Genomic DNA, 26,484 nt, shown 5'->3' with positions numbered 1-26,484 from the left:
TGGGTGTGGTGGTGCACGCCTGTAGTCCTAGCTACTCGAGAGGCTGAGGCAGGAGAATCACTTGAACCCAGGAGGCAGAGGTTGCAGTGAGCCAAGATCGTGCCACTGCACTCCAGCCTGGCGACAGACTGAGACTCAGTCTCGAAAAAAAAGCTGTGTTCTACGTGATGAATATTTCCTATTTATTTACTTATTTTGAGACAGAGTCTCACTCGTCTCCCAGGCTGGAATGCAGTGGCGAGATCTTGGCTCACTACAACCTCCACCTCCTGGGTTCAAGCAATTCTCCTGCCTCAGCCTCCCAAGTAGCTCGGATTACGGGCACCCACCACCACACCCGGCTAATCTTTGTATTTTTAGTAGAGATAGGGTTTCACCATGTTGGCCAGGCTGGTCTCAAACTCCTAACCTCAGGTGATCCACCTGCCTTGGCCTCCCAAAGTGTTGGGATTACAGGCGTCAGCCACTGCGCCTGGCCTAGATGATATATACTTCCTAACAACCAACAACATAATTCCACTAATTGCTGAATTCTGTTCAAAACATAGAACTTCCTAAAAATCCACCTATGAGACCACTCCCTACTTCCCCCTCTGCCAGACACAAGTGGTACTGCATGTTTTCATGCACACTGTGAATGCTCTACTTCAAGTCACACTGAAGAACTATAATGTATTTACCTGAAAAAAAAAGTATAAATTGACTTCATGCCACAGTTAGTTATCTAAAGACCTGTACTTTCCTATTTATTTTTCAACTCAAGGCACACTTCTACATTTCAAAACCAGCTGGGACAGCTTTTTTAAAATGTGTACAGGTTAAGTGGTAGAAAAACGTCACCTACTCATGAGTAAAGGTAGATGAAAGCTATAGGGAATCAATGTTAACATAACACTGAAAATAAAAATAGGTAGTTTCAAATGAGTATGTTTTGGCTGGGCGCAGAGGCTCACCCCTGTAATCTCAACACTTTGGGAGGCTGAGGCGGGTGGATCACTTGACGTCAGGAATTCAAGACCAGCCTGGCCAACATGGTGAAACCCCATTTCTACTAAAAACACAAAAAATTAGCCAAGCATGGTGGCCACATGCCTGTTGTCCCAGCTACTCAGGAGGCTGAGGCAGGAGAATCGCTTGAACCGTGGAGGTGAAGGTTGCAGTGGGCCGAGATCATGCCAGTGCATTCCAGCCTGGGAGACAGAGCAAAACTCCGTCTAAAAATAAAAAATAAAAATAAAATAAATTTTAATTTATCAGCAAATAAGAGAAAAAAGGCATGTATAGTGTTGTTTCGCAAGTGGAGAAAGGAGCTTCAGCAGGAGACCTGAGGGGGCAAAAGATAACTGTCCAAATAGAATTTGGCCTAAAATAAGTTGCTCAATAGAGAGTTAAAATTTTTTTTCATCAAAAATTAATTCTCTGGCCAGGTGGGGTGGTTCATGTCTGTAGTCCCAGCACTTTGGGAGGCCAAGGCAGGTAAATCACTTGTGGTCAGGAGTTCAAGACCATCCTGGCCAACGTGGTGAAACCCCATCGCTACTAAAAATACAAAAATTAGCCAGGCATGGTGTCACGCCTGTAGTCCCAGCTACTTGGGAGGCTGAGGCACAAGAATCGCTTGAACCTGGTGGGGTGGAGGTTGTAGTGAGCTGAGATCGTGCCACTGAACTCCGGCCTGGGCAATAGAGACTCTATCTCAAAAAAAAAAAATTAATTATCAACTACTACTTTGTTTTGCAACTCCTAAAGCATTTTAAAGCATTTCCATATAGTTTTCAGGCTTTTTAAAGGTTTTGCTTTTTCATTTCTAATTCATCTTCAGCCAATTATTTCTACTTTTTTTTTTTTTGAGACGGAGTCTCGCTCTGTTGCCCAGGCTGGAGTGCAGTGGCCTGATCTCTGCTCACTGCAAGCTCCGCCCACTGGGTTCATGCCATTCTCCTGCCTCAGCCTCCCGAGTAGCTGAGACTACAGGCGCCCGCCACCACGCCCGGCGAATGTTTTTGTATTTTTAGTAGAGATGGGGTTTCACAGTGTTCGCCAGGATGGTCTCAATCTCCTGACCTCGTGATCCGCCCGCCTCAGCCTCCCAAAGTGCTGGGATTACAGGCATGAGCCACCACGCCCGGCCTATTTCTACTTTTCCAGAGTTTTTTCTTTCGCCTCCATATATACTTTTTTCTCCTAATTTTCAGACTATGTTTCCTTACTTTTCTATATTTGCGACAGGGAAAAACCAGAAAACAAATGTATATAAATGCAATATAAATAGTCAACAACTGAAATGGCTAATAATAGAGGATTTGTTGGAACAACCTAAAGAGCTACAAAATCTGCCGGGCGTGGTGGCTCACGCCTGTAATCCCAACGCTTTGGGACGTCGAGGCAGGTGGATCACCTGAGGTCAGGAGGTCGAGACCAACCTGGCCAACGTGGTGAAACCTCGTCTCTACTAAAAACCCCAAAATTAGCCGGGCATGGTGGCGCACGCCTGTAATCCCAGCTACTCAGGAGGCTGAGGCAGGAGAATCGCTTGAACCTGGGGGGCGGGAGGTTGCAGTGAGCCGAGATCATGCCACTGCACTCCAGCCTGGGTGACAACAAAACTCCATCTCAAAAAAATAAACCAACCAAACAAAAAAGAGAGCTACAAAATCTCCTCAAAACCTAAAAATCTTGATTTGGTAACATTCATTTTGACCAAACTGTTCTGTTGAAAATCTTCCTTTTATCCAAATTTTGACATGAAGGGCACATCTATACAGTAACCAATAATATTCGCAAGTTATTTTCACTCACATTTAATGTATGGTGGCTAAAAAAACAAGGACTGAAAAACATTGTAATTTAGGAAGTTGGAAAAATAAACCAAGAACACAGACTGATCAGGAATTGGGAAAAAGGGGGTGGTGGTACAGAGATCTTCTTACTGTTTCTACCACTGGGCAAGGAAACCTGAGAATTAACTGAACCTGTTCCCCAATTCTAAGCAAGGACTGCCCTCTTAGACCTATGAGGCCTCTAACTTCAATGGGGGTACAGTCCGTGCCAAGTGAATAACTTGACTCCAAAGTATCATTCAGATGCCTAAGGTCAGTTAATCTCATCATGCTTCCCATCATTGCCATCCTTGGCAACTATCCAAAATACAGTCTCTACATCTACACTTCTAAATTTTTCTCTGTATTTCTTTCCCTCGTAAAATGTCCTTCTTGCTGTTCTCCCTCCATCCTTTTCATTGAGGCCTTCAGAATTCCTATTATAAGATTTTGTTTTAATCTATCCCACAACCCCTACACACAATCTCTTTTTTTTTTGGTTTTTTTGGCAGAGTCTCGCATCGTCACCAGGACTGGAGTGCAGTGGCACGATCTCAGCTCACTGAAACCTCCGCCTCCCAGGTTCAAGCAATTCTCCTGCCTCAGCCTCCCAAGTAGCTGAGACTACAGGCACACACTACCACACCCGGCTGTAATTGTGTGTGTGTGCGTGCGCGTGCGCGTGCGTGTGCGTGTGCGTGTGTGTATATATATATATTTTTTTTTCAGATGCAGTCTCGCTCTGTTGCCCAGGCTAGAGTGCAGTGGCGCAATATGAGCTCACTGCAACCTCTGCCTCCCAGGTTCAAGCGATTCTCCTGCCTCAGCCTCCTGAGCAGCTGGGATTATAGGTGTGCACCACCATGCCCGGCTAATTTTTGTATTTTTAGTAGAGACGGGGTTTCACCATGTTGGCCAGGCTGGACTCGAACCCTTGACCTCGTGATCCGCCTGCCTCAGCCTTCCAAAGTGCTGGGATTACAGGCGTGAGCCACCGCGCCCAGCCAATTTTTTGTAGTTTTAGTAGAGACGGGGTTTCATGATGTTGGCCAGACTGGTTTTTTTTTTTTTTTCCTGAGATGGAGTTTTGCTCTTGCTGCCCAGGCTGGAGTGTGATGGTGCAATCTCAGCTCACCGCAACGTCTGCCTCCCAGGTTCAAGCGATTCTCCTGCCTCAGCCTCCCAAGTACCTGGGATTACAGGCACGCGCCACCACGCCTGGCTAATTTTGTATTTTTAGTAGAGACGGGGGTTTCTCCATGTTGGTCAGGCTGGTCTTGAACTCCTGACCTCAGGTGATCCACCCACCTCAGCCTCCCAAAGTGCTGGGATTACAGGCGTGAGCCACCGTGCCTGGCCTCTCTGTTCTTTAGCTCTACACAGAATACTGTCGTCATCTCTCTAGTTTAATTACATTTTGGGTCTCCTGAAGGACAACACTTCTCAAATTCTTTTTTCAAAGTGGATGGTGCTCATTTTTCCACATTCCACTAATCCCAGTGGAGGCTTCAGCATTCTCTTAGCTCCCCATTAGCACTTCCAACATCATCTCTCCACTAAGGGGAAAAAAAATGCCTCCTCCTTTGAGATTCATGCCTTCTGGCTAGTTTACCCTTGTCCCTGCTATCTATTAAACTAATCACAGGCTGGGTGCGGTGGCTTACATCTATAATCCTAGCATTTTGGGAGGCCGAGGTGGGTGGATCACCTGAGGTCAGGAGTTTCAGACCAGCCTGGCCTACATGGTGAAACACATTGGTACTAAAAATAAAAAAATTAGCCGGACATGGTGACGGGCGCCTATAATCCTAACTACTGGGGAGGCTAAGGCACAAGAATTGCTTGAACCTGGGAAGCAGAGGTTGTAGTAAGCCAGGACTGGGCCACTGTACTCCAGCCTGGGCGAGAGTGAGACTTTCTCTCCAAAGAAAAAAAAACAAAAAAAACTAGTCATCATAAGCTCAAGTTTCTGGCCCACAAGTCTTATCCATTCTAAGTTCCACCATCATCAATGTCTATGTGATAACCTATCTAAAACTTAAGAACTGGCCAGGTGCAGTGGCTCATGCCTGTAATCCCAGTACTCTGGGAGGTTGAGGAGGGTATCTCGCTTGAGGTCAGGAGTTTGAGAACAGCCTGGCCAACATGGCGAAATCCCGTCTCTACTAAAAATACAAAAATTAGTGGGGCGTGGTGACAGATGCCTATAATCCCAGCTACTTGGGAGGCTGAGGCAGGAGTTGCTTGAACCTGGGAGGCAGAGGTTGCAGTGAGCCGAGATCATGCCACTGCACTCCAGCCGGGGCAACAGAGTGAGACTCCATCTCAAAAAAAAAACCAAAACCAAAAAAAAAACCAAACAGGAAAAACATAGGTATTAAGAAATGTTTACAGAATTAATGATTATAGTTTCCAAAATACTTGTTTAACGACACTAATTTATGTAGCAATGACAATATATTTATAGTGTTTTATTCATAGTTGACCAAGTACTTTCACATACATAATCCTATATGATTCCCAGGAACATCCTGTGAGTTTGGTCAGGCAAGGTTTTTTTTTTTTTTTTTTTCCCCCCAACAGAGTCTCGCTCTGTTGCCCCAGCTGGAGTGCAACGGTGAGATCTCAGCTCACGGCAACCTCTGCCTCCCAGGTTCAAGCGATTCTCCCCATCTCAGCCTCTCGAGTAGCTGGGATTACAGACGCCCACCATCACACCCGGCTAATTAGTATATTTTTAATAGAGATGAGGTTTCACCATGTTGGCCAGGCTGGTCTCGAACATATGACCTCAAGTGATCTGCCCGCCACCACCTCCCAAAGTGCTGGGGTTAGGGTCAGGTAAGTTTTATCTCCATTTCACAAATGATAGATAACAGGTTCAGAGACATTAAGTTGCTTCTCCAGGGGTTTCACTATTAAGAAGTAGAGCCATAGTTGAAGTCTTCAGAATGCTGCTCCTGTATCATATGTCTTTATACCAACACAATGACAATTTTCTTTTGACAAAAGGAGACATCAAAAGGCTGATCATGGCTGGGCGTGGTGGCTCACACCTGTAACTGCAGCACTTTGGGAGGCCAAGGCGGGACAATCACTGGAGACCAGGAATTTGAGACCAATCTGGGCAACACAGCGAGACCTCTGTCTCCATAAAAAATAAACAAAATTAGCCAGGCATGGTGGTGTGTGCCTGTAGTCCCAGCTACTTGGGAGGCTGAGTTGGGGGATCGCTTGAGCCCAGAAGTTTGAACCTGCAGTGAGCTATGATCATGGCACTGCACTACAGCCTGGGTGACAGAGCAAGATCCTGTCTTGAGGTTTAAAAAAAAAAAAAAAAAAAAAGCCTCATCATGAAGAATGATATAACCATTTGCTTGCCAGGAGTAGAAGTATGGATTGGCCACATGCTTTAAGGAAAGATTCAATAAATCCAACAGCATTGTCTTCAAAATTTCAAGGTATCCATTGGGTCTCTTTTAATTTGTGGTGGTTCTTTAAATATACCTTTCCCTCAAAATTGGCTCCCCTTCCTGGCTTACACCTGTTAAGGTATCACCATTCTCTATCACTCACACTTAATGTCATTGTTCTCTTTCTGAACTCTAAGTCCTATTGATTCTTCAAATTCAATTTTCTTAAATCTCCATTGTTGCAATACTAGTTCAAGTTCTTATCATTTACTAGAAAATCTCTTCTTCCTCTTTGACTGAACAAAGTAGTAAATTAACCTACTCAAAAACTTGGGGTAGTTTCTTAATGACTAAAGAATAAAGAAAAAGAAAACCTTGGATCTTATTTTCAAGGTTCTTCTCAATTTAACCATTCTCAGTCTTTTACATATCATTCCCATCTTTGCATCTAACTACAACTGCCCAACTTAATCTAGCCCTAAAGCAAAATTATTCTGATTATTGTTTCCTAAAAAACTGTTGCTCACCTATTTCACTTCCATACTCAATCACTCATCCAATATACTTACCTTCTAATATTAGTAGGAATTTGTGTCACATCTAGTTTTTCATGCCTTCGTCATCCCTCACTTGGACTACTCCATTAATCTTCTAACTAGACAACCTGCTTTAAGCTTCTCGCCCTCCAATAATTTGTTGCACACAATATGGCCAGAATTAGCCATCAAAAAACAAGATACTGGGTCACTATTCTACTTTAAAACCTTCCATAATAATAATAATAATAATGGTGATGGTTACCATTGGTTGAGTACTTACCATGTGCCAGGCCAGGAACTGTGGTACCTACTTTATATGCACGGTCTCTATTAATTCTCCAAAAACCCTATAATAAGATTTTATTAGCTCTACTTTACAGATAAGAAAATTAAGGCTTGGAGATGTTAAGTATCTTGTCCATGGCAAGAAGGTTATTTATTAAGTGGTAGAGCTAGGATTCAAACCCAGGCAGTCTGACTCCAGAGCTTGTGCTTTTAATCATCCAGGAACTATATACTGCTATACTGCTTAATAGCTTAAGTTTTAGCTCCTCAACTTGTAACACAAAAGATCCTTTTTAACTTCATTCCTGTCACTCCTTGCCAAGCACTTCACATACTTTTGCCATACATTTCATGCTTTTTTCAAACTCCATGCCTTTCTGCTTCTGTTTTCCCTACTCTAGCCCCACTTTCTGGTGAAATTCTACTCATCCTTCAAGGACTACCTCGAAACATTATCCTCTCAGTGATGCTTTCCCTCAAAGTAAGATAGCCAATCCCTTCTTTACAGCTCCAGTAGTGCTTTGTACCAAATTCATTACATTATTTATTTATAATAGTGTCTCCCCCACTAGAATGCCGGCACCACAAGAGAATCTATCTTACTTAATATCCTATTCACTTCTGTATCATCAATGCCTAGCACAATGCCTGGTACAAAGCTGGTACTCAGTAAACACTGCACAAATAAATGGTCCCAATCCTCTATTTTAATCCTAACCATCCTTCAAGGCCCCTTTGCTTCTATACAAGCCCTTCCTAGACCATTCCAGTCCAGAGTCATCACTACCTCCTTTGAACTGACAACTTGCTGGCTCAGCAACTTACCTGGCAATTATTAACTATACCTGTCCTTATGACATATGTTGTTAATTTTTCATGAATATTTATTCATGAACCAAGTCTGTATTTTATATTTTATACTTTTGTTGTTCTCCTACAGTTTTGTGATACAGCAGACATTTAATAAATATTTGCTATTTCACGACTGTGATGTTCCAAAATAAATTTTATATACCATACACAGACGATGCCCAATTAGCTTCAGCTTATTTCATCTCTGTGTATAAAAAACATTTTTTATGGTGAAATGAAGTCATATGATTGGCACGCTTTGTTTAATAAATCAAGGTCCTTTTACCAAACTTTTCCTTACAACTCTTGCCAATTCATTCAATAGCTCTGGAACCTGAAGCTTTTGCCTCACTACTGAGCAGCTGTATTTCCAACTTGGCATTTTCCTTTTAAGATAACTTGTTACCATAGTGTTCCCTCTCCCTCTCCCTCTCATCCCATCCCCTCACACTCTCTTTTTCTCTCTCTCTTTCTGTTCCTTTGCTTTCACTAGGACACATGGTACTGAAGATTTATTTTATTTATTTATTTTTATTTATTTGAGATGGAATATCGCTCTGTCACCCAGACGGGGTGCAGTGGCACAATCTCGGCTCACTGCAGCCTCCACTTCTCAGGTTCAAGTGATTCTCCTGCCTCAGCCTCCCAAGTAGTTAGGATTACAGGTGCGTGCCACCATACCCTGCTAATTTTTGTTTGTTTGGTTGTTTTTTTTTTTTGTTTTTTTTTTTTGAGACAGAGTCTTGCTCTGTCACCCAGGCTGGAGTGCAGTGGCATGATCTCGGCTCACTGCAATCTCCACCTCCCAGGTTCAAGTGATTCTCCTGCCTCAGCCTCCCGAGTAGCTGGGATTACAGGCGTGCACCACCACACCAGGCTAATTCTTGTATTTTTAGTAGAGACGGGTTTTCACCATGTTGGTCAGGCTGGTCTCGAACTCCTGATCTCGTGATCCGCCTGCCTCAGCCTCCCAAAGTGCTGAGATTATAGGCATGAGCCACTGTGCCCAGCCAAATTTTTGTATTTTTAGTAGAGATGGGGTTTCACCATGTTGGCCAGGCTAGTCTCAAACTCCTGACCTCAAGTGATCCCCCCGCCTCGGCCTCCCAAAGTGCTGGGATTACAGGCATGAACTACTGCTGCGTCTGGCCTGAAGATTTATTTTAGTATGGTTAACAGTAATGAGAGTGGAAAGTAAAAGAAAAATAATTTCTAGGAGTTCTTTTTACAGATAAGTCCACAAAATAGACTTTGTAAACAAAAATTAAAATTCAAGCTGCTTTAAAATATAATGAAATAGAACTAGCAAGAAACACTGAAGTAGCTATGTCACACCAAGGCTATATGGGTTATCTGAAAATAAGTAATCTGGCCAGGCACGGTGGCTCATGCCTGTAATCCCAGCATTTTGGGAGGCCGGGGTGGGTAGATCACCTGAGGTCAGGAGTTCGAGACCAGCCTGACCAACATGGAGAAATCTCGTCTCTACTAAAAATACAAAATTAGCCGGGCATGGTGGCGCATGCCTGTAATCCCAGCTACTCGGGAGGTTGAGGCAGGAAAATCGTTTGAACCCAGGAGGTGGAGGTTGCAGTGAGCCGAGATTGCGCCATTGCACTCCAGCCTAGGCAAAAAGAGCAAAACTCCATCTCAAAAAATAAATAAATAAATAAATAAACAAATAATAAGTAATCCTCCTAAAGCAAAGCTACTAGAAAACACTTTAGCCAAATGACTTCAGATTTATAAGCAGGGCAACTGGCAACAAAATCCAAATGAATTCTAAGGTTGTCAATCAGAAATACTTTAGCTTAAAAAAAATTAAAACACATAAATTCAGCATTTTGGTTCAATCTGAAAGTCTGATAATTTGAGGTTACTATAATCCATGAAATAAAATAATGTTAAGAAAATGACTCACATTGTAGGTGCTAAAATGAACATATACCCAATACTGACAATGCTCTCTAAGTAAAAATGTGAATTTTTTATTAATACTAACAGTCTTGCTAATCTCAAGAGACAATCCAGCTTTACAAATCTAGAACCTGGTATACAAAGCAAAAAGTACATTTTTTAAGTATCTGGGGAAAAAAGGAGGTATCTGGGCAATTCAGGTCAAGTAAACTTTGTGGGAAGGAGGGAAAGCAATATATATAAATTCAGGATTTTGTGCTTTAATTACCTATACCAGCTTTGCTGATGTGGTAAGAAAGCACACATGCAGATATGGTTAGATATTTTTCCTAATTTTTTTCCACTTTCTTATTTCCTACATAGCTAAAGAATGCTTAATAGAATATAATTAAAAGGGTATATGCCATCTTGCTTAATCAGGTGGGTTAGATCAACTTTCAAACAGAGAAATAATTTGACTTGAGCCAGCAGCTGGAGTAGGCTCAGAACTGAATTTAATCAACCAAAAACCTAATGACCCATCATCTATGACATGGAATTACCACTAATCATTTTAGTGATAAGCTCATCACATTTACATATGAATCACCTACAGTATTCTAAGCTCCCAAACTTCACAAAAAAGTGAATTTCAGGTATCTGATCTTAAACACAGAAAGACCTATATACCCTTAAAAACCTACATGACCATAAAATGTAGGCCTTATGACTACAAGCATAGAGTATACAATTTTGACACTAAGAAGTTCCGGGGAGTCAGGCCGGGAGCGGTGGCTCACGCCTGTAATCCCAACACTTTGGGAGGCCACGGTGGGAGGATCATGAGGTCAGGAGTTTGAGAACAGCCTGGCCAACATGGTGAAACTCCGTCTCTGCTAAAAAATAAAAAAATTAGCCGGGCATGGTGGCACTGTAATCCCAGCTACTCGGGAGGCTGAGGCAGGAGAATCGCTTGAACCCAGGAGGCAGAGGTTGCAGTGAGTGAAGATCGTGCCATTGCACTCCACTTGGGCAACAAGAGTGAAACTCCGTCTCAAAAAAAAAAAAAAGAAGTTCCAGGGAGAAAAAGACTACTTGCATTCAATGCCAACAGATAGTCTCCATAATATCACTACTATGAAAATGTATGGATACAAAACTACCACCACATTGTGGACTTAAAAGAAATTTGGATTTTAACAAGTTAAACTTAAGCTGAACTCACATCATTTATCATCATTTATCTGCAGGCAACCAGTATTTTCTAACATCAGGTATCACATTATAGTATAATTACTGAATAAAAGACAAGGAAGAATCCTGAAGATGAAATTTAAAAGTGAATTTCTGGATCTGTAAGAAAGGTGAATTTCCCAGTAAATGCAGGAGACTCCATGCGCAGTGCAAATTAGTCTGTTACACACAATTTTAAAACATATAATCCATACAGGCATTCCAACTGGTTAACAAATTCCATAAAGAAATGAAAGTTGTCTCTATGAAGAGGGCACAATGAAGCACAAGAAATATGATAACCATGAGTTTTATTTAACTATAATTTTCTATATTAACAAGCTCCTTTCCTATTTATCTAAATCAAATGGCTTTTATTCCACACCAATAACCTGCAAATATGACTGCCTTGGACTCAAAACTCACCCCTAAGGAATCTGCCTTATGTTTGGAATCTTATTTTCACTGCATTAAAGCAGTACAGAAAAAACATTACCATATATATGACAAGCAATAAGAAGATTCACAAACATAAGGATAGCATAAACTCATTGTTCAGGAATGTGATTGGTTACCCCATCTAACAGTCTGGTGAAAAGTGCCCAGGGAAATGAACACACAACACAGAAATACAGTCAGAAAATGAAGAGGTCGCCAATGTCCCCTGTTCCCACCCCCACAAAACTCCAGGATTTCTTGATAGAATGAATGCCTACATTACTATTTTTTTTTTTTTTAAAGATTTCTCTGTATAAGGATTCCATAAACTCGTTATTCAGCTCATTCCAATGCCTGGCCCAACTGGATATACTACTAACTTAAGCCTAGGTGCAAATCAGTGTTTTGTTTTTGTTTTTGGAGACAGGGTCTGGCTCTGTCGTCCAGGCTGGAGCACACTGGCGCAAATCTCGGCTCACTGCAACCTCTGCCTCTCAGGCTCCAGTGATTCTCGTGCCTCAGCCTCCCGAACCCTGGAACTACAGGGGCGCGCCACCATGCCCGGCTAATTTTTATTTTTTGTATTTTTGGTAGAGACAAGGTTTCGCCATGTTGCCCAGGCTGGTCTCCAACTCCTGAGTTCAAGCGATCCGCCTGCCTCAGCATCCGAAAGTGCTGGGATTACAGATGTGAGCCACCACGCTGGGCCAAATTAGTATTATTCTTTTAAGAACTGAAGAAGGCTCAGGTTGAAAATTTTTAATTAAAAAAAAAAAGAAAAAAGGTCTCCTTGTTTTTAAATATTTTAATGGAAACGAGTCAAATTTCAAAAAGTAGGCTAACAGTGTTTAAATACTGTGCCAGTGTATTTGAAAAGCTGAATGAAAACAAAGTACCTATATTTTAAAAATACAATACAAATAAGGAAAAGTTTATTCTACGATTTCAATTTATCAATCAAATTGGTAAATTTGATTGATTTACATGGTAAAGAGAATCATTTCAATTGTTTTTCACCTCCACAGCAGTGTTTGAGGTTGGTAGGTTCTCCCAGGAAGCTTGGAATCTTAAGCAACTCTCAATTAGTCCTCAATTTCTCTATTTTAAATTAATCTGCTGACCTGTTGTGGGTAAACATCCATAAATTCTGCCCTGGCTGAGAAACATTTAACTTTTTCGTCTAGGATGAATGTGTGGGTGTGTGTTTGTAAGGAAGGGGTAACCCCTTTTGACCAAAGTGTTGATGGTTTTCTAAGTAAATACTTGCTATCCACAAGAATTTTTTTTTTCGTTTATGCTGCTTTTTCTCCCTTTCTGCACTATAACGGCTGGCCTCCCAATTCCTGCCCCGACCCTTCACCGTGGTCCAATCCCACAAGGTTCCCCTAATTTCTGCTCCGGGTGGCACCTGACGGCCAAAAGTGAACCCCTGCGGTTGTCGCTAGCTAGACGCGGACAGGGCGGACGACTGTCACCGGGGAGCAGGCGTGGGCCAAAGCCGAGGTGATTTCTGACTGCTCACTGGCGGGCCTCGCGTGGCTGAAGGTCTCCGAGCCCCTAGGTTCGCCCCGGCAAGCCAGAAGTGCAGCTGTCGCGGGGCAGGAAGCTAATCGCGGCCCCTGCGCCGCTTCGACAGGCCGAGTGAGGAGAAAACGGGCTCACTGCAGCTAAAAGCCTCACCCCTTGGGTTAGGAAGCCACGGGAGCAAAACCTCCGCCCCGGCCTGAAAGCAACCGGGAGACCGCGGAGCTACTGCCACCGACTCAGCCCTGCCCAGCAGGGGCCCGCCCAGGGGCCACTCCCCAAGGGAGGCAGCCAGTCACTCGCCCGCCCTTCCGGGCCCACTCCCGAGGGGACGGTCTCCCGCCCGCCCTCACACACAGCTAGCTCCTCAGGCCAGGCCCCCAGGGTTTCGTCCACCTCTCACCTTTGACGACGCGGTCAGCCCCGGGAGGGGGCGGCGGGGGCGGGGGTGGGGGCGGTGCAGCCCGGGCCGGCTCCGGGGCGGCCATGCTGGGCCCGGGGCTCGGCTAGGCTCTGGGCCGGGCGGGGTTGGGGGCGGGGGCGGCGGCTACCAGAGCCAAGCGGCGGCGCCGCCGGGGAACATGGCGGACCCTCTTTCCCTACACAGGGGCTAAGACCGGCATGCACTGCGCGTGCGGGGGTGGGGGCGGGGTAGGCTCCAGGGACTTGGGCAAAATTACTGAAGCTAGGAGACAAACAGGACGAAGCCAAGGGATCAGGTTAAAATTCTTTGCATGCAGAATCAAGAATGAGGAGGTGCTGCGATGAACGACTGCGAGAAAACACACCCGCTCTCATGGCATTCCCAGTAAACTGAGGAGACGTGATTAAACCTCAGGATCTCCTACTAATAGAGAAATGTATAACGATTTAGCTACCAGATCTGAACACTGAAGGGTTGGCAGGGGACCAGAGAATAGAGGAAGCATTGTAGGTTCTAGAGTGGAGAAGGGACCATCCAAAATGGAGTTTGAAAGAGAATTCTGGCCTTTGTGTTTAGAGTCTGGAATTGTTAAGAGTCTGAAGGCACAGAATAAGACTGCAGCTAGAGCAATTTAGGCGCCATAGTTTGTCAAAACAGGTAAGGGGAATAAAGGGGATGACACAATCAGAAGAATTCACCTGAAAAGGATACAGCCTCCTCCTGGAAGTCAGAGGAGTAAATAGGGAATTGGAAATTAATTCCTTATTTCTGTGCATGCACAGAATCTGGGCCCAGGTGACTTATGGAACCTTTATAGAGACCAAGGTGACTGACATTCATGGGAAAGGGGGTAGAGGGGCAATAACTGACTGTTCGTCAAAAATTATTAGACGAGTGTGTCCACGACACCAGGAGATATGTTGAATCATGGACAGGTACCAGCATATCCACTAAGCTCTATATATGTTGATGGTGCAAGATCCAAGTGGGATGGAACAACAAATTCCTGCTCATCCTCCTGCTCAATAATACATGTGCTCAGAATCTGTTCATAATGCATGGTGGTCCCAAGGTCTCAAAGAGTACCTTCCTACATCTTCTTTGTGTCAATTTCTATCCTGAGACCCCAGGAAAAGAGGAAGGGAAAGACCAACAATGGATACTTTCCAAAAAGGGAACCCACAAGCTATTTTTTAGAAGGAAGAGTCTTGGGAGTGAGGCACGGGTGAAAATGGATCTTTCTGGCATGGAAGGGCCATAACACCACAGGGGAAGGGAAAGGGAGAGTCCCCAATGGAAGGAGAGGAAGGAAGGCACAGGAGGCACATCACAAACTTATAAGATAGAGGGAAGGCACCTGGAGTACATTGATCAGGAGTGAGTTTGTAAGAAGAGCTTGAATCCCCAGAAAATCTTCCTAAGGAGGGGAGGAAGTGTATAATGTACTGAGTACTGAATGCTCTGTCAGGAAAGGAATGGGAAACATCCTAGCAGCAATAGTAAAAAGGAAAGGCACCCTATTTTAGGACCCATTGATTCCCACCTTGATTGTATATCCTTCAACTCCTCTCTGGCTCCTCACTTCCACTCAGTCAAAAGCCACTTCATATATTTATCCAGCCTCACCGCCCCAATACAAAGAAAGCAAGAGCATACAAAGGGAAGAATGACAAGGAATTAAATAGAACTATCTTATAGATTTATTAATGAAAAATACTTTACAAAAACAGTATGTTTGGCCTAAAATAGTTCAGCTGACTCTGAGGGTTTACAATGATGACTGAGCAAGTGGCAATAATGGCTGTGCTATTGAGGACAGAAGGCTGTGTTAGTGTGCCTGACTCCATCTGTTCAAAAGGGTGAATGTTATGTTGGCAGCTCCGCGTTCTAGGCCTAAGGTTTGGAGGGCACAGGGAATGCTGACAGGCCATAATACCTGGGCAGGGGGGCTGCCCTGATGATGCAATCAGAACCATGACCACAGGGCTACATATCCCCCCAAGGATGGGAGATAGGGAAGACAAAGGGTCAGGTAATAGGGATAGGTGGATAAAACAAAGAGTAGAAGTTGGGAATATAGTAGGGAACAGAGGACGAGGGCTCAGGTGGAGGTGGGGACATAAAGCATCCAGGAATAAAATGTGACCTTAAGATCCTAAGGAATGGCTAGTATTCAGAGTAATACCATGGATTCATCTTTAAAGTGGTTCAGATAAAACCCTTAAACAGCAGCTGCTTCCTTTTGCTAGGGGGAATGGAAGTTGGAATTTCAAATATCCCCTCCCAAAGAATCACGTCTTTTTAGAGGTTCCTGACACCCTTAGGAGAACCCACCAATTCTATGTTGAGATGAGAATAGCACAACCATGGCAGTGATGCAGGGTACCAACGCTGCCACAGTAGTTTTTTTTGTTGTTGTGTTGTTTTGTTTTTTGAGATGGAGTCTCACTCCATTGCCAAGCTGGAGTGCAGTGGTGCGATCTCGGCTCACTGCAACCTCCGCCTCCCGGGTTCAAGCAATTCTCCTGCCTCAGCCTTCCGAGTAGTTGGGACTACAGGCACGCACCGTCATGCCTGGCTAATTTTTTGTATTTTGGTAGAGACGGAGTTTCACCATGTTGGCCAGGATGGTCTCAATCTCCTGACCTCGTGATCCACCCGCCTCAGCCTCCCAAAGTGCTGGGATTACAGGTGTGAGCCACCGCGCCCGGCCCACAGTACAGTTTTACAAAGAAAGGTGTAGCTCCAGGAAAGGAAAGGTGTAGCTCCAGGAAAGGAAAGGAGTAACCTTTACCATTGACTGTGCTGCAGGACTCTAGCCCTGATCTGCTCTCTTCTGGGAGCATCTGATAGAACGAACAGAAACCCCTCTCCCACTGTCCTCCTGTGTCCAGAGTGGGAGGCATAACTGCTTTGCCTCCAGTCGTCATCTGGGGGCATATCTACTCTTCGAGGACCAGGGGTTCGGGACCCTGGAACAGGATCTGAATTCCAAGCTGACCTCAGGGGTACATGAAGACTGCTAGATGGTGGGTACACAGGATGAACAATGGGAGGGTGGGAGGGTGAATGGAAAAGATCACTCCAGGACTGAGCGTGAGGAACCTGAAGGCCCTTGCTTCTTTCTGGTAGTGTGGCAGTGTAGGTTAGCTGAGGATTGCACCCTGGAGTAGTCAGGAGTCTGGTCCCAATATGCTGGTTGGTCTCTGACCAGGGTGCCCAGGAGTTGTCTGTTCTGGAGTGATGGGGGAGGCTCTGGTAGTTCAAAGTCCTTCCTGTGTACTTGGCCCCTTGGGAAGTTTCACCCCTGTCACACATAGCCAGAAACTGCTGGACACTCCTTGAAGTTCCTGGGGAAAGAAAAGAAACCCAAAGACTGAGCATCTTCAGAAAACCATTCTCCTTCCCAGAGAGCCATGCCTAGCTGTGTAGCCCAATTCCCTACTCCTCCAAGAGCATACACACAAGGGGAAGAAGGAACCAAGCTGTGCTTTTGATTCCATTTTTTTAAATTCTTAATATACATCAAAATCAAATCTCATACCTCCAACCTGGGCAAATGAAACAGTCTCATGGATGTTGCCATACCTCTACCTCCCTCCACTATAATCTCTCATCCACTATACACACACATACAAAAGAAGGGCTCCCTAATATACAGCAATATATAGCAAACATATACTCCCTTTGTGATGACTATACTCCTAGAGCCACCATACCAAAACCTCACTCAGCTTTTCTTTTTAAAAAAAATAGAGATGGGATCTCACTGTGTTGCCCAGGCTGGTCTCGAACTGCTGGACTCAAGTAATCCTCCCATCTTGGCCTCCCAAAGTGCTGGGATTATAGGTGTGAGACACTGTGCCTGGCTTTTTTTTTTTTTTCTCCCAACTTTTCTTAAAATGTTATCTTCACTTCAGTTAAGCTGCCTTTGTTTGATCTCTGAGATCTAATGTGGAATGCCTTTTCTTATACATTTATTCAACTTTGGCACTCTTGATATCTTGGGCTGATAATTCTTTGTTGGGGTTGGGGAGAGACTGCCCTGTGCATTGTGTGATTTATTAATGAAAAATACTTTACAAAAACAGTATGTTTGGCCTAAAATAGTTCAGCTGACTCTGAGGGTTTACAACAACGACTGAGCAAGTGGCAATAATGGCTGTGCTGTTGAGGACATCCCTGGCCTCTACCCACTAGATACCGGTGGTACATCCCTTTTATCCATTGAGAACCACTGCCTCAAGCTTGTACATCCAGCACATGAGGGGGAAAAAGAGAACATCTCACTTGGAAGGTCAAAGAAAGCCAAAATCATATTGCACACCTTCCCCACAATTGTCTGGGTCTGTACACATGGTGTGGGTACTCCATGTAAAGGGTCTTTCCGATTCTCCCACTCATTCCTTATCTTCCTAGACCATCCCTCAGCTGACACTCAGAGGATAGAAGGAGAGAGAAAACTAGCTGATAGAGATGACCATTTCTGTTCTAGGGGTGTCCCAAAGACTGGGTATTAACTCCCCTTTGTCAGTTAAAAGCTTATTCTATCATGACTGAAGCAGTTCATTCTTGTAAGTACACAGACTCTAGGGGTGCTGGTCTAAACCCTTGGTCTAAGAATCATGGTGCCCAACAAATGATTTAATATTTATCTAGATAAATGCACGACTTTGAAGCAGTAATTCATATCTTCACACCACTCCACCTTGGGATACCCCCCTCCCCATAGGTATACTGATTTGACCCTTGAAGGCCCCTGAAAAGGTACCAAATTCTGGCATATAATATTAGATTTGGGGGAGTTACCTGGGAGTCTATGGGGCTCCCCTGCCACGCTGGGCATCAGGACATCTGGGGACAGGAACTGTGGTTGGGGAAGGTAGAGTTGGGGACCGAGGAGAAACACAGAAGGGTCATGGATGACAGGGAGGGAAGAGGAGCTGGAACAACGGTGCCCGGTTTCCAAAGGCTTCCTCACGTTTGATGAATCCTTATAATGAGACAAGACAAAAAAACATAGAGATGAGGATTAACACAAAGCAGGATGTAGTTGGGTAAACACAGTGAGGCAAGCAAAGGGAAATGGAGGGAACCAGAACACAAACATGCCTACATGCCTTGTTATGGAACAGGACCCAATTTACTCAGTCACTCTCCCTGCTAGCTCTCTAAGAAACTGCAAACTTCAGATCCTTATCCCTTAACCAGTCTTCCTCACATCCCTCACCTTCCCAACCCTACCATTCAGGTCTTTAGCAAACTCCTTAATGCTAACAGTAGAATTAGAGAGATTGAGATAGAAATTTAAAAATAAAAACGAAATATGAGAAATTCAGAAAGCCTGAGAGAATGAGAAAAAAGAAATCCTTCACTTATTCTAAGTACTGAGAATGAAACTATATATGTTTAAATGTAGAATCAAGAACTCTACCCCATCTTCTCTCCTGTCACTGCTACACATTCCACAGCTTCCTCTTTTGCCTGTCAAGTTTGTATTTACTGATGATTATGTCCTGCTCTACTCCCTATTAGTTATCTACTTTTATGATAAATACCCAGAAATATTCCCCTTTAACATTTGAAACACTGACATATCCAAAATTGAACCAAAGTCCTTCCAAACTCCTCCTCCTGGCACCTCATATTCCTAAATCACCCATATTCAAACATTGGCAATGACCTTGATTTCCTACTTCCCATCCACAATTCCATTACTTGCCAAGGACTATCATTTCTACCTATGGGTTTTATATTTAAATTCACCTGGACTACTGCAACAACCTTCAATCTGCTTTTCCTATCTTCCATCCACTCCTCCTTACTGTGGCCTACAAGGTCCTGTGTGATATGGCCCTGCTGCTCCTCACTTTATTTCCTATCATTCCTGGAGCTTTTACACTCTAACTTTAATATTCCTCAAACACACCAAGCTCATTGCTACCTCAGAGTCTTTATACTTACTGTTTCTGTTACCAAGAATATTCTTCTGATGGCTCATACTTTCATATCACTGAAGTCTCTAATCAAAAGTTACTTCCTTAGAGCTGATTTCCCTCACTACCCTAGTATCAGGAATAGCCCTCCAAAAAACCACTATTACCTCTTTACTCCTTATTCTCTTGCCTTATTTTATTATTCTTTATCATACTTATCATCGTCTGGCATTATGTCATTTATTTGTTTATTGTCTTTCTCCCCTATTTCTTTTTACTTCTGTATCCCCAGCACCTTGAACAGTGCCTAGAACAATGTGGGCACTTAGTAATAATACGTTAAATAAAATAATCTATCTGCCAGTATGTCTAATTTCCCTTACGAGACTGCAAGCTACTCAAGGGCAGAATTTGTGTTGTTTCATCAGTGTATGCTCACAGCACCTACTACAACATGGCACAAAGTAAGCATTTATCATACCGCCTAAGGACCAGGTGCCAGTCCTCTCAGCATGTGACATAGCTAATTATTCCTTTCTTCTTTTTTTTTTTTTTTTTTTGAGACGGAGTCTCGCTCTGTCACCCAGGCTGGAGTGCAGTGGCGCAATCTCGGCTCACTCACTGCAAGCTCTGTCTCCTGGGTTCACGCCATTCTCCTGCCTCAGCCTCCTGAGTAGCTGGGACTACAGGCACCCGCCACTGCGCCCAGCTAATTTTTTTGTATTTTTAGTAGAGACGGCATTTCACTGTGTTAGCCAGGATGGTCTCGATCTCCTGACCTCGTGATCTGTCCACCTCGGCCTCCCAAAGTGCTGGGATTACAGGCGTGAGAGCCACCACGCCCAGCTATTCCTTTCTTCTTGAAACACTCTCACCTTGGTGCCTATGGTACCACACATCCTTGGTTTCCCTTCAGTCTCTCTAATCTTTTTTTCTCAGTCTCCTTTTAGGGTTCTTCAGAAGAACCACCTTAAATCTGATGCTCTTTAGGGATATGTCCTGGCTCCTCTTCTCTTTCTGCAAGTCTTTTCCTCTTTTCAATGGCTATGATTCCCAAATTTCAATTTGCAGCTTATATATCTCATTCCAAAAGCCTGCCAGATACCTCCACTCAAGCTTAATATATGTAAAACTGAATGCATATCTTCCCTCAAATATATCATTATCTACCCATAAAACTTGAGTATCATCCTTTATCCCCTCTCCCAACATCCAGGCAGGCACCAACTCCCACTGATGTTTACTTCCTAACTGGGTCTCAAATACATCGACTTACCTCTATCCTTCCAAACTACTTACTGTGACATACAGGGCTGTCTGTGGTTCATAATATTCTTTGTATCCTCTCTTGTCAACACTCTCCATCATCTCCCCTCGCCAGACTTTCTAATCCTGCCATACTAAATAAGCTTCTTTTAATTCAGTTAATATTTGCTCAGGTCCCTTTTACCTGCTATATTCTTTTTGCTTCCTCCAGGAAGCCTTCCATGATACCTCAAGCCTGATTTAAATATCCCTTCTATTATGTTCCCATAGGATCAAATCCTTAACACATTATAATTGTTTGTTTATTTATCTGTCCCTCACTGTAGACTGTAAGCTCCATAAAAGCAGGGACTATATCTAACTCACCGTTGTATCTCCAGCACCTAGCACAATACCTAGAACACACTCAATAAGCACTTATTTATTTGTTTATTTTTGTGCTAGGAATCTTGTGACAGAATCAATAAGCATTTATTTAAAAGAATGAATCAATGAATGATACAGAAGTCAGAAGAAAGGAAGCCAGCTCTCCTAGGAAAATAACAATTTGCCATTAAATGAATTGAAAGTACATGAGAACAAATGCTAGGAAGGAGAGTCCACCTTTTCCAAAAAAGAATGGCAGCCTGATCAGAATTGTTTAGGAATTTATGAACGATAAATTGAATGAAACTTATTATAAATTCGGCTGGGTTTTTTTGTTTGTTTTGTTTTGTTTTTGAGACAGAGTCTTGCTCTGTTACCCAGGCTGGAGTGCAGTGGCTCAATCTCGGCTCACTGCAACCTCTGCCACCCAGATTCAAGCGATTCTCCTGCCTCAGCCTCCCGAGTAGCTAGGACTACAAGCACCCCCCACCATGCCTGGCTAATTTTTATATTTTCGCCATGTTGGCCAGGCTGGTCTCTAACTCCTGACCTCAGGTGATCCACCATCCTTGGCCTCCCAAAGTGCTGGGATTACAGGCATGAGCCACCACGCCTGGCCTCAGCTGATTTTTAAAAATTGGAAAAATGAGTACCTCTTAGGAGGGAAACTGAATCTGAAGGGCTGGTAGAAGACAGACTTGGTTTTCACCATATATGCTTTTATACCTTTTTATTTTTGTACCGTGTATTTAAAACCTGTTTTTACATTTTTCCTGAACTGACCTAGTGGACAACCTTGAATGCACTGGTACTTTGTACCCTGACCTCTACTGTAATGAAAACTCAACTTGGGCAAGGAAGTGAAATTCTCCAAAGGTATGATTACCTACAAACCTAGCCACTGATATTATTTAAGTTTGTTGATCTCTAATGGCTTGGGCTTTCCTGCCTCTTCTACTTACACATTACTGCACTAGTACCATATGAAAATTCTTAAGAAGGCTTTTTTCCTTTTCTTGCTGATGCACATGCTTCACTTTAGCTTGAAAACACACTGAATTCTATTCAATCACATACTGGGGGTGAGAGGAAAAAGCAAACCAATACTCCATCCCATTTCTTTCCTTCTTCCTTTGATTAGTGCAGTGGGTTCTGACCCAATCAGCAGCCTTTGCTTCTCAGATTCTTCTCAGGGCTTTATGACTCTTCTCACCCCAGGAAACCCTACAACACGCACAGCCTTCCAGAACTGCTACACGGAATGGACATTCCTCTGGGCTCCAACTGAATGTTTGTAAACAAAATAATGACTGCGCGTCCTTATTTTTGCGGAGTACACAGGGCCTTTCCTCACATTACAACCTTCACTTTCTCCCTGCTTCTTCACCTGCACTGTATTTTTGCTTAGCAAGGAGGAGGGTGCTCTGAATAGATGGACTCTGATTCTACTTACAAAACTGTGGGAAGAAACTGGAGCTTCCTCCCTCTCTGAGACAACGGTGCCACTGAGACTGCGTGAGATGCGACGTAAGTTCTCTGCACTGTACTGCTCATCCTCCCCACACTCCCTGCTGAGGCCTCGGCAAGGTGTAGCCTTCAAACACACAGACACATACAGGCAGACACATAATACCAGACTTATGGTTTTCCCACAGACAGTATCCTCAGGGTATGGGAAAAGAGTAGGGGAAGACTCAGTAGTAATAGACACCTGAATTAGATGTATTGGTAAGATAGTGGCCATGTAACAATCTCCTCTAATACAAAAGAAGCCCAATCATAGACCTTATTTTCTTCTGATAGCTCCATATCACCATGCCTCTGCCTTATCATCATCCCTACCTGTCACATCTCTCCATAATTCCTTCCCCAACACACCACCCCAGGCCTAGCACCTTAGCACCTGAGGCTGCTACCTGAGAAGTACGCACTGTTCTGGCTTCATGGAGACCATGCTCCATTTCTGCTGTTGGAGTCTTTGAGAGACCAGGATCATGGGCTGAGTGCAACCTCCTCCCCATGCCATCTGCAGAGCCTGAAGAGGAAAACACAAATACAAGTTGAGGCCATCTCTTCCCCTAGGGCCTAACCTCTAAGCCTAGCAGCACAAACTCAGGAGCTGTTGTTTCATTAAATAATAAATATGCATCCCTGAATTCAACGGAGGAACATGCTCCTGGAATTTAGAAACAAGAGAGGTGGGCACGGTGGCTCACACCTGTAATCCCAGCACTTTGGGAGGCCAACACGGGCAGATCACGAGGTCAGGAGATCGAGACCACCCTGGCTAACACGGTAAAACACTGTCTCTACTAAAAATACAAAAAATTAGCCGGGCGTGGTGGCAGGTCCCTGTAATCCCAGCTACTTGGGAGGCTGAGGCAGGAGAATGGTGTGAACCCGGGAGGCGTAGCTTGCAGTGAGCGGAGATCGCGCCACTGCACTCCAGCCTGGGTGACAGAGCGAGACTCCGTCTCAAAAAAAAAAAAAGAAACAAGAATTTTAGAATATGGATAGTTTACTGAATGTCCCCATCTTGCTTCATTTCATTTTTGTAAACATAATCAGCTTCTGTCAGACGTAGGCTCAAGACTTATAGACAGAGGAAAGTATCTAACAGTGATTTTTTTTTTCTAACACAGTGATTTTCTAAAGTATCTGTGGTGACAAAGGAAATTATCTCCAGTCTAGTTCAGAATAGAAATGATCATAATAATCATCTATCAAACCTCCTCAGTTTATATAACAGGAAAATGAGTTCCAGGGTCTGAGAGTTTCGTAGTTTAACCAGGATTAAAATTAAATCCTCTTGATTTTCAGTACAGTACTCTTACCATCTCACCTGGTGACCTCTTGTACTCTGAGAGCAGGAGCTCCTCAGGAATGTTTTACATATGTAATGCTCTTTTCCCCTTAGCTTCTCTCAAATCATTTAAATTTCTAAACAACCACTAAATGCTTACCTCTCTTCAAAATCTTTCTAGATTGTTCAGAGTTGCTCTAAACTGGATTGGTGACTCCCAAGGGGCTATCCCCAACCCAACTAATTAAGTTTTCCATTCTGAAACTGTATATGCCCTGACCTACATTTGATACATATGTCCATGGCCAATTTATGTCTTGATTTGATGATTTTATTCATATATATATATATATATATATATATATATATCTGGCTGAAGCTGATATTATTCATGTAAGTATTGTAAGACAAGTTATTTTCAGTATTCCTGGGTACTTAAAGGCAGTGCTTTCAATACCACTTCAGATTCATCTGGGAACTTTTAAAAATATAGCTTCCTGGATGTTACCACAGACCTGAATCAGAAGGTTTGTGGTTGGCGCCTGGGAATTTTCATTTTTGAAAGGTTCCCAAAAAGTCTAAGAAAATATCCTTGAACATTATTGGGGGAAATGTGAAATGTTACAGTCTTCCTAAAAAGCAACCTGGTAATCTCCAATAAAATAAAAAATATATTTATCCTGTTGCCCAACGATTCTAATCCTGAGAAGAAAAAAATACCAGTTCATAACATATATATAAGAATATTTTCTACTGACATAATTTATAGTAGCCAAGAACCAGAAATAAAGTAATGCCCATCTATAGAAGAATAAATACATTATGGTTTAATACCAAATATTGTCCAGCCACTTAAAAAGACTGAACTGAGTTAAACCAGATGATCTGAAGGAATTTTAATGAAACACTGTTGCATTAAAAGGAAAAAAATCTGTAAAATGATATACAAGCAAAAAAAACCACTGTTTATGTATATGTAGGTCTACATAGGGTTGTATAAACAGAAAATACAATGTATGCACACTAGATAATTACCTGTGGAAGTAGGGACTGGCTGTGAGAGAAGAGACAGGAAAATTATCTATAATAAAAACAGCATGTGTGTTATGTTCTTATTTCTATAAAATTATTTCTGTATTTATGTGTTTTTTGGGGTTTTCTGAGCCACTCCTCAGATGAGTATAGGTAGCCAGGTTTAAGGATTACAGCTAAGGCCAGGCGCGGTGGCTCACGCCTGTAGTCCCAGCACTTTGGGAGGCCAAGGCAGGTGGATCACGAGGTCAGGAGTTCGAGACCAGCCTGACCAACATGGTGAAAACCCCATCTCTACTAAAAATACAAAAATTAGCCAGGCGTGGTGGCGAGCGCCTGTAATCTCAGCTACTCAGGAGGCTGAGGCAGGAGAATCGCTTGAACCCCGGAGGCAGAGGCTGCAGTGAGTCGAAATCGCGCCACTGCACTCCAACCTGGGCGACAGAGACTCCATCACAAAAAAAAAAAAAATTACAGCTATGGCTGGCCGTGGTAGCTCATGCCTGTAACCCTAGCACTTTGGGAGACTGAGGCAGTAGGATCACTTGAGCCTAGGAATTCAAGACCAGCCTAGGCAACATAGTGAGACCCCATCTCTAAAAAAAGAAAAAAAAAGCATTAAAAAAATTAGCCAGGTATGGTGGTGCACACCTGCACTCGGAAGGCTGAGGCAGGAGGGTCACTTGAACCTGGAAGGTGGAAGCTGCAGTGAGCCGTGATCGTGCCACCGTACTCCAGCCTGGGTGACAGAGCAAGACTTTGTCTCAAAAAAAAGAAAAAAGATTTACAGAGTAATGTTTAGAATTGGGTGTTCCTCTAATCAAGCCAAATGTGACTCCTAGACAAGAAGGTAGCCACTGGAACCTCTTGAAGGGAGTAGAATCTGATTCCTTTAAAAGAAGGCAGGGTGCGATGACTCACGCCTGTAATCCCAGCACTTTGGGAGGCGAGGCGGGTGGATAACCTGAGGTCAGGAGTTCAAGACCAGCCTGGCCAACATGGCGAAACCCTGTCTCTATTAAAAATACAGAAATTAGCCAGGTGCAGTGGTGTGCGCCTGTAGTCCCAGCTACTCGGGAGGCTGAGGCAGGAGAATCACTTGAACATGGGAGGCAGAGGTTGCAATGAGCTGAGATTGTACCACTGCACGCCAGACTGGGCGACAGAGCGAGAATCCATCAGAAAAAAAAAAAAAAGAATTTAAGCAGAGGCAGAGGTGGCCATTTGTAAGGGAATTTCTAGATTCAATAGAAGATAGGGTTAAGATGATGTCTACTCTCTGATCAATAGAAAGACTACCAGACATTATGTATTTGCTGATATGATGTAAGAAATACAAAGAACTTCCTATTAAATATTCTTATTTTTAAAATTTGTATCTGATTTTAATTGAGCCTCTAGCTCTAAGTACTAAGTTACAGGAAAAATGTGGGCTAGAAGAACATGTTTTTTTTTTTGAGACAGAGTCTCCCTCTGTTGCCCAGTCTGGAGTGTAGTGGTGTGATCTCAGCTCACCACAACCTCCACCTCCCAGGTTCAAGCGATTCTCCTGCCTCAGCCTCCCGAGTAGCTGGGACTACAGGTGCATGCCACCATGCCCGACTAATTTTTACATTTTTAGTGGAGACGGGGTTTCACCATGTTGGCCAGGCTGGTCT

General features: G+C 43.5%; 2 protein-coding genes across 51 annotated transcripts in view; both read right to left on the bottom strand.

Moving 5' to 3' along the window:
* The window catches only part of PPP3CB (protein phosphatase 3 catalytic subunit beta), a 58,750-nt gene extending 45,127 nt beyond the window's left edge, over positions 1-13,623 (bottom strand). For 4 of the 15 annotated variants that reach the window (XM_024253298.3, XM_024253300.3, XM_024253299.3 and 1 more), the window contains exon 1: positions 13,403-13,598. In XM_024253298.3, the coding sequence (XP_024109066.1) occupies positions 13,403-13,487 (85 nt within the window). In that variant the 5' untranslated portion in view covers positions 13,488-13,598. Of the gene's footprint in view, positions 1-13,155; positions 13,367-13,402 lie in introns of those variants that run through there. The other 11 variants (XM_024253303.3, XM_024253305.3, XM_024253304.3 and 8 more) reach the window with 6 other exon arrangements.
* A 1,477-nt stretch (positions 13,624-15,100) lies between these two features.
* The window catches only part of USP54 (ubiquitin specific peptidase 54), a 127,137-nt gene continuing 115,753 nt past the window's right edge, over positions 15,101-26,484 (bottom strand). For 22 of the 36 annotated variants that reach the window (XM_063727323.1, XM_054523311.2, XM_054523290.2 and 19 more), the window contains 4 exons: positions 22,908-23,026; positions 22,445-22,585; positions 18,233-18,416; positions 15,101-16,773 (listed from right to left, as the gene is read on the bottom strand). In XM_063727323.1, the coding sequence (XP_063583393.1) occupies positions 16,214-16,773; positions 18,233-18,416; positions 22,445-22,585; positions 22,908-23,026 (1,004 nt within the window). In that variant the 3' untranslated portion in view covers positions 15,101-16,213. Of the gene's footprint in view, positions 16,774-18,232; positions 18,417-22,444; positions 22,586-22,907; positions 23,027-24,829; positions 24,876-26,484 lie in introns of those variants that run through there. The other 14 variants (XM_063727332.1, XM_063727337.1, XM_063727330.1 and 11 more) reach the window with 6 other exon arrangements.

The sequence above is a fragment of the Pongo abelii genome, chromosome 8 (assembly GCF_028885655.2).
Source record: "Pongo abelii isolate AG06213 chromosome 8, NHGRI_mPonAbe1-v2.0_pri, whole genome shotgun sequence".
Classification (NCBI taxonomy): Eukaryota; Metazoa; Chordata; class Mammalia; order Primates; family Hominidae; genus Pongo; species Pongo abelii.
Note: the sequence above shows the minus strand (reverse complement) of the source record. Positions and strands in the feature narration are given on the sequence as shown.